At 39.0% G+C, this 8,069-nt stretch overlaps 1 protein-coding gene across 3 annotated transcripts; it reads left to right on the top strand.

The window, feature by feature from the left end:
* Window positions 1–1,643: 1,643 nt before the first annotated feature.
* Window positions 1,644–6,270, top strand: C8h15orf61 (similar to human chromosome 15 open reading frame 61). 3 transcript variants are annotated; one of them, NM_001108766.1, is made up of 2 exons: window positions 1,644–2,021; window positions 6,028–6,270. In NM_001108766.1, the coding sequence occupies exons 1-2, from the start codon at window positions 1,676–1,678 to the stop codon at window positions 6,153–6,155; spliced, it is 474 nt and encodes a 157-aa protein (NP_001102236.1). In that variant the 5' UTR covers window positions 1,644–1,675; the 3' UTR covers window positions 6,156–6,270. The 3 variants fall into 3 exon arrangements, 1 of the variants encoding a protein (NP_001102236.1); XR_015626779.1 differs by having other exon boundaries at window positions 1,665–2,351; window positions 6,028–6,255; XR_015626778.1 differs by having other exon boundaries at window positions 1,665–2,851; window positions 6,028–6,255.
* The last annotated feature ends 1,799 nt before the right edge of the window (window positions 6,271–8,069 follow it).

The raw sequence follows: 8,069 nt of genomic DNA, 5'->3' as shown, positions 1-8,069 counted from the left end.
GCTGTGATTTTTGTTGTGCCAGTTTACCTATGAAACTACTATTAAAAAGATTAATTTATAAATGTTTAGAAATAAACACAGGTTGGGGATTTAGCTCCGTGGTAGAGCGCTGGGTTTGGTCCCCAGCTCCAAAAAAAAAAAAAAAAAAAAAAGAAAGAAAGAAAAAAACCCGAAAAAAACCCGAAAAAAAAAACCGAAATAAACACATTGTGTTTATAATTTTCTGTATATGTTGGAACGCTGTGACAGATTTTGTCTAAAAAGAACTCTACTGCTTTTAAAACTTTACTTTGAAAATGACAGTTTAGTGGCATCTCCCTGCCTCCCTTCAATAATCCCTAATTTTTCTTTAAAAATCATTATCTAATAAGGAATCTTATAAAGTTCAAACTATTTGCATGACTACAAGACCCCTATAATATTTGACATTCCACATATTTGTGAAATCAACTCAATGTTCACTAACTCAAAACTGGTGACTATAAAAAAAAAATGTTGGTGGAGAGATGGCTCAGTGGTTAAGAGCATTGGCTGCCCTTCCAGAAGTCCTGAGTTCAATTCCCAGCACCTACATGGTGATTCACAAGCATCTGTAATGGGAGATCTGATTCCCTCTTCTGATGTGCATGAAGATGGAGCACTTGTATACATAAAATAAATAAATCTTTGAACATCACACTATTCCACGTCGTTCTTGATCTTTCAGCAAATAATTGTTATATAGTTCCTACATAATTATTTCATAAGGTACTTTCCAGAAACCTCATCCTATTTATTTATTCTCCACATAAATTGAGAACATATAAGAGTAACGATACTTTAGACACGAGGTTGTATGCTACCATGAAGCTTGAGAAATGCTTTCCTTACAGTAATAAAAGTGGGTAACAGGATTGTTCAAGGCTGGTGACTGTCATATCCTGTCCTGGTATTTCTGTGTTCTCAGGAGGTTGGTTTCTCTGAGCTTTAGGGCACTAAATGAGAAAACATAGGACTCCTTTTCTTTTTAGTTTGGAGGGGGGTTGGGACAGAAAGGCGGTTGAGACAAGTGCTCTTCTATAAAGCCCATGCTGGCCTCTAACTCCTCACACCTCAGCTTTCTCAGTGCTGTTGATTGCAGGCAAGCACCACATCTGGCTTGGGACCCTTTTTATTTTGCACTATCTAGGACTCAGTCTGGACAGTGAACGCGACTGTGAGGACATCAGTACAAAAGTGCAGTCCGAAGTCACCACGTGCCCAGCCGGGGCAAAGGCCAGGCCTTGGTGTTAGCTCACTTTCCTGAGCACACCTCCAGCTCCTCAGCGTCCCTGAGGATCTCCCTGGAGCCCAGTGCCCGACAGCCAGGAGGGATTTGTCGCTGTGGAGGATTGTTTTAACGTTCTCTCCCTGCTACACGGTTACCTGAGGCCAGAGGTGACAATTTTTCTGACTTGCGCAGTCGATCCGCCCTCCCGACCGCCCGAGGGCGCGGGCAGCAGTGCGCACGCGCCGCACCTCAAGGCGCTCTCACCCGCGCGCAGCTCGCCGCCCGCCGCCCGCCGCCCACTGCCCGCTGGGTGTTTCCCGCCCTGGCCTAGGGTTGTGGGGAAGGCGCATGCGCAAGCCCTCCTGACCCCGCCCCTAGAGGCGCGGCCCCTGGGGCCCGGGGCCAGCTCCCGGGTGTGCCTTGGCTATGGAGCCCCTGCGGAGGGCCCACGAGGCCATGCTGCGGCTGCTACTGTGGGGGCCCTGGGCCTCGGGCGCCGCCTCCCGCCCGAAGCCCCGCGCCTCGGAGGTGCTGACGCGGCACCTGCTGCAGCGGCGCCTGCCGCACTGGACCTCCTTCTGCGTGCCCTACAGTGCGGTCCACAACGACCAGTTCGGCCTTTCGCACTTCAATTGGCCGGTGCCGGGCGCCAACTACCACGTCCTGCGCACTGGCTGCTTCCCCTTCATCAAGTACCATTGCTCCAAGGCGCCCTGGCAAGACCTGGCCGCGCAAAACCGCTTCTTCACCGCGCTCAAGGTCATCAACATGGGTGAGTGGCGGCCTGACCGCGGCACTCTTCCGGCCCAGGGCGGTCGCTGGCCCACAAGCACGCCACTCGGCTTCCAGGGCCAGTTCTTCGCATCCCCACCGGGCTGCCTGCAGCACCCCTGAGGTCGTGCTCTGCCACTGTCCACCCTGGAGGACCCTGCCTCGGGCAGCAAGAAGCGAGTCCCGACAGTGGCTTTCAAGTTTTTTAGCAGGAGTCATTCCCGCATTCACACCAGGAACCTTTAGAAGACAAAAACTGGACTGACTTTTAAAGTTTCTTTGTCTTTATGTGAAATCTCGGCAATTCTCTCCAGACGTCATATTTTCTCAGGTGCTAGACTTAAAAGATGCTGTCTCTTCAGTATCTATATTCCCGAAGATAATCTAATTATCACGGTCCTCCTGCTAAACGTTTATGTTCTGTTGGTTTAATGGCAGAAGGGTCAATATCCTGGATCGTAGATGTGACATCATTTTTATAGATTAGGGGAAAATTCAAGTCCTCAGTATGTTTCAGACCTTTTAATAGCTGCTAAAAAAAATATTGACTTAGGTTTGTCACTCAAACTCTACACAAGGAAGCCAAACCAGTGTAATCCAAATAGTTTTTTTAAATCCAAAATTAAAACTACACTCTATGTAGCCGTACTATTATTACTTATATCCAACAGTTAATAAAACTTAATAAAGCATGAGCATTTCTGTTTATAATAACCATAGCACTTATGGGATTGAGCCATTGTCATACTGGAAAATCCAGGAAGGAGATTTTACTCCAATGTGTCTCAAAACTTGTTTGATCGACTGTACAGAATGTCAGCTAGTCCTGAGGTTAGTATGAAAGTATGGGAAAGGCCAAAATGCTAACTAATAATTAGACTTGTGAAAATGAGTTTATTATTTTCAGAATTGGCAGGAATCATTCTTTTCCAAATACTGAAATATAGGTTAGGCCAGGAGGAGGAATAAGATGAGGAACTGTGAGAGGACTAAGTGAGAGGAGGGAAACGACTAGACTGTAAAAAAATAAAATTAATTAAAAAAAAAAAAAACAACTAGTAGGCCAAGCCATAGGTAAACTATATCGGCTGAATCACTTGTATAGTGTCACAGTTCAAAATGAACATTTTCTTAAAGATACCTGCCATGATTAAGGGCTTCTCTTTTAGCTGTAGATCATTAAGACATCAAAAGAAGAAAATCTTCCCACAAAGAAAAGTAAAACCTTTTCAGAAAAACAACAGATATAGAGTTTGTTGTTGTTGTTGGTTCTTTTTTGTTTTTTAATGTGAAATAGGGATTTAATAGTGTGTGTGCTCTTAGCAATTCTGTAAGTGCAGCAAAGAAAGTGTTCCTGCGTGCTGTAACACACAAATGGGCTTACTCTGAAATCCTTTGCTGGACTTTACCAAAAATCAATTTAGTAATTTTGGTTTGGTTTTCAATTTCTGTTTGAACTAAGGGAAATATGCATTAAGTAACAGGAACCTGGTTGTTGATGGTACAGTTTGCCCATCTGGATCAAGCCCCTAGTAGGGAGTAAGAATACAAAGGGTTTTATTCTTTGTCCTCCCTTCTAAATGAGTAGTAATCAGAATAATTAATTTTCCATTTTGTGAATACTAAGGATTTCTGTTGACTCATTTGTTCCTTCTCCTCCACCTTCCCTTCAGTGGAGCTGACATTTTACTGATGGCTTATCAGTCTGAGTACCCTGATGGGAAATAGATTAAGATTTAAGGAAAGCAACTCACCATTGGAATGAATGGGTTATCAGAGCCTTACTATAAAGTTCCAATTGTTTTACGTACATAATTCTAGAGTAGTTTACCTACTGTTCAGTTAACTTAAAATGAAGGATTATGTAAAGAACTGTTTCTCAAGTTTGTTTTGGTGTTCTCTATCTCCAATAATCTGAATTTTTTTATTTCATGGAATCTTAAATTTTTGATTTTGAAAATACTCAAATGTTTCAATCTGTAAAACACAGAGGAACCAAATCTTCCTCATTTGTGAACTATTCTCCTCATTGTAGGTGAAAAAAAAAAAATCCTAAAAACCCACATTCATTCCAGCAGAGAAACTATAGAATTCTGACTCCCTTATCAACTCTGCCCTCCGTCAATAAGCAAGACTGATAGAGGCTCCTGCCTGAGGTTGTTACTGAACCAATAATTATTAATCAGTTTTTAAATGTTATCTGGGGGGATTTATTTGTATGATGTTTTTAAAACTATATACTTTAAAATAATATTTAATTGAAAGCTGTGATAAATTCCATAAAATGTAATCCTCAAGGTCACTACCATTCCTTAAACTCAACTTTTAGTGTTGGTTTAAAAGGCATATTATGTGTATCTTACTCTCAGTATAGCTCTAATAATTCCTTCTAGGACCTTTTAAAATTCCTCACTCACATTGGTTTTCAGATTTTGGAGTGGTGGTGTCATTGGAATTCATTTCTTATTTGGACCTGTGCCCCACACTCCTCTCTTTCTTATGCCTGCCTTGTCATGGTCTTCTCTTATGCCTGCCTTGTCATGTCTTCTCTTTACTCTCTGCCTTCCCACCACACACCACTTGTTTTGTTTTGTTTTTGTCTTTTGGGATGAGTAATTTGCAAATAGCTATATTATGCTTTTTGAGGATTTATTTTTATGACAGTCCCCTGAGACATTTGAGATTCTTTGGGGGCATGATGAGGGCACAGATTGCAGTACACTGTAGAAAATTCCATAGGCGTTCTAGGGGATTCTGTGTGTTTCCAAACTGAAACTTGGTATGTTCCTAAAGTTAGAAAAATGCCTGAATGGGAGGCATCTGGCTCCCCCAACCCCACCATCTCTTTGCCAGCTGGTGATACCTCTCCTGTTATCTCTGGCATCCCAGAGTATTCCAACACACATACTCAAAGGGAACATAACACAGTGAAGATATTCCTGCAGGAAAAGAAGAAAAATTAGCAGTATGATCGGTCTTGAGTGTATGTTGGTCTCTCTATTAACTAGAAAGAGATTTTCCAAATGAGCAGTTATCTTTTTGAATTGTCTCTTTTTGCCCATTTCCCACATGGAAGCAATAAAATTAATACTTGTGTAGGGCCTACAATATTTGTTTTTGATCTGTGTGCCTGTGGTTTTATATATACAGGCATATATGTGTAGCTATGTGTTTTTAATATGTTACTAGGCATTGATTTTAAACAAGTGCCTTAAAAGATAAGAATTAGGGAAGTCAGTTTTGCATCCAGCATGCTGTCATATACATATGAATCCTTATTTATATATAGAATGTGTTTAGTTTGATATATAACAAGCAGCAGTTAATCTAAAATAAAATAGAAACCTTATTAATGACATTGTTCAGAAAAGGAGAGAAACAGAGATCTATTTGAGTCCAGGCAGATAAGATAAAATGAGATTGTCTTCAAATCAATTACAAAATTACTAGTGAGAGTGTTCTTTGTCATGTTGATAACACTAAAATCTTCCTAAAAGTTGGGTTTTGCCTTAGGTTTTGAAGACAGTTGTTTGACCCAGTTTCTAAGTCATACAAATATTTCTTTAGCCATCAGTGTTCCTATATAACTTAAAGACTAACCTAGTAATTACTAGTGGACCTAGTAATTTTAGCTTAAGGCCAATAATCAGGAACATTTACAACCAAATTAATGGATATTCTTCTCTGTTTGCTTATTTGTGAGAAGAATATAAAATTACTTCATAATTAATTGAAGATAATGAATTAAGCAAATATTTTGCATTAAAATTTATATCAGTCTTATCTAATGGTTTAAAAAAATCTAGGCTCCTGTAGTTGCTACTACGTTTCATAAAGAGATAAAGTCCAGCTCTTTAGTAGTCATAGTGTGTGTCGGGTCATATATTCCTGTTTCTAAAGCTTAATGTTAATATTGCTGAAGACTGTTACATGATCCGTAACATGATATATATTAGTACGTGATTAATAAGTACTGATCTTGAGTAACATGCTTATTTGTTTTCTAGGTATTCCAACTTTATTATATGGACTTGGCTCCTGGTTATTTGCCAAAGTCACAGAGACTGTTCATACCAGTTACGGACCAATAACAATCTATTTTCTAAATAAAGAAGATGAAGGTGCCATGTATTGAAAATGTGCATTGGAAAACACTAATGTCAATGAATTTGTTCCTCTCTGTGTGTATATGCAGTATTTATTTTTGATCCTTTAAAATAAAATGCTGGCAAAAATCTTTGTGTTTCTAGGGTGTGTGGTTTTGGGGGTTTTTTGTTTTGTTTTGTTTTGTTTTTTTTGGTTTTTTTTTTTTAAGATGAATCACTACCCCCCACCCCTGGATTTCCTAGAACTAGGTTAAATTACAGATAAAAAATGAGTACATAAACACAAATTCTATGGCTGGATATTAACAATATAAATTAACTCTGAAAAGAACGTAAGTATCTCCACCAAAAGGGGAAATCATGGTAGAGAAGGGGAAAATAATATGGAAAAAGGGAAACGACATTAGATACTTAGTGGAGATGATACTATATCATTGACAAATTGAAAATATTTGAGAATCTGATTGCAACTGAAAACTTAAGCATTCAATGGCCTTTAAGATTTTACCTGGAAGTGGTTTTGTTGTTTTTTGTTTGTTTGGTTTGATTTTGGTGGGTTTTTTTTTGTTGTTGTTGTTGTTGTTTGGTTGCTTTTGTGGTCTTTTTGGCTGAGCTCTTGTAGTATTAGTCTGGTCTTAGTGGTTATGTGCACAACGTGCACACCTGTACTCCCAGCACTTGGGAAGTAGAGGCAGGAGGATCTAGAGTTCAAATTCACTCATAGCTGCAGGGAGTTCCCAACATCACCCTAGGCATGAGCTCATAACAACAAAAGGAACACAAGGCCATAGTATTTTTAAATGTAGGTATAGCTCCTGTCAATGTAAATGCAACAAGGTGAGTAAAATTATTACTTATTATTCATAAGTTAAAAAAATAACACCGTCACAGAGCTGTAAGAAAATTAACGTCTAGAAAGATCCAGAAAGAATGAGTTTGACAACTGTTTATAAAAGCAGTGAACTGAAATGGCACAACTCCACGATTTACTGACCATGAAGAGCAAGCTGAAATTTCAAAACCCTGATACCACTTTTACATTAGAACTTTATTAAGCTAATTGCATTTTTGAAAGCAAAGTCATTAAAAAAATTTATCCTTGGAGATAGTCACAAAATACCCAGATGAATGGTAAATTTCTGAAATTTGGAGTAATTTAGGGAGAACTAAGTAGGACTATTTAATTTCTAAACCAATGGGTGTTTAAGATTTATGATCACTCTCATAATTACAAGCATACATTATATAGCATTTTATGTTAATGTGTTGCTGGTACTGCAGTGTTTATACATTTTTGTAGGAAAACCAACATTTGGATGTTATTTCCGGCAAGTTAATAGAGAAAGTGAACTTCCAGAAGTGACTGAAGCCATCAGAATAATGAAGTCATACAAACAGGCTCTTCAAATGTATTTATTTTAAATGTGCCACAGATAGGGAATTGTACTAATGTATATATTGTTCACTTGTCTAAACACAATTCTAAGTAACACGTTAATCAAAGAAGTACTTATGCCAATATATTTAGTCCAGAAAAATATACTTGACACTAGTTAAATGAATGGCTTGCCCAAAGAAGATGGTGTTACATTAAGCTTCATTAATAATAAAACCAACTATTAGCATTTTGCAAGGAAGGCTACAACTGATTTTCTCTGTTAAGGACAAAGTTAAATAACTATAGCTTATAAGTTTTAAGTCAAATACTGCTCATTCGCTGCTGCTGATCACGTCAATACATGCTGTAAAGGTTTGGTCCCAACACAAGGCTGATAAAATGGTTTTTAATTACCAGACCATAAATACAGCTTTTCAGTCCAGTTGTACCACTTTTACGCTGGCCTGTTTGATTTCTGATAATGTTTCCTGCTGATTCTGCTTACCTGCTTTTCGATAGCTGTAGTCTGTGACTTCTTGTCTGTGTGGTGATAGGTAAGTCTCCT

Source organism: Rattus norvegicus, chromosome 8, assembly GCF_021556685.1.
Source record: "Rattus norvegicus strain SHRSP/BbbUtx chromosome 8, alternate assembly SHRSP_T2T, whole genome shotgun sequence".
Classification (NCBI taxonomy): Eukaryota; Metazoa; Chordata; class Mammalia; order Rodentia; family Muridae; genus Rattus; species Rattus norvegicus.
Note: the sequence above shows the minus strand (reverse complement) of the source record. Positions and strands in the feature narration are given on the sequence as shown.

Bases quoted from the DNA above. Each gene is read 5' to 3' on its own strand.
- C8h15orf61 (NM_001108766.1), top strand. From the start codon at position 1,676: ATGGAGCCCCTGCGGAGGGCCCACGAGGCCATGCTGCGGCTGCTACTG. The intron at 2,022-6,027 runs GTGAGTGGCGGC...TTTGTTTTCTAG, and splicing joins GCTCAAGGTCATCAACATGG to GTATTCCAACTTTATTATAT.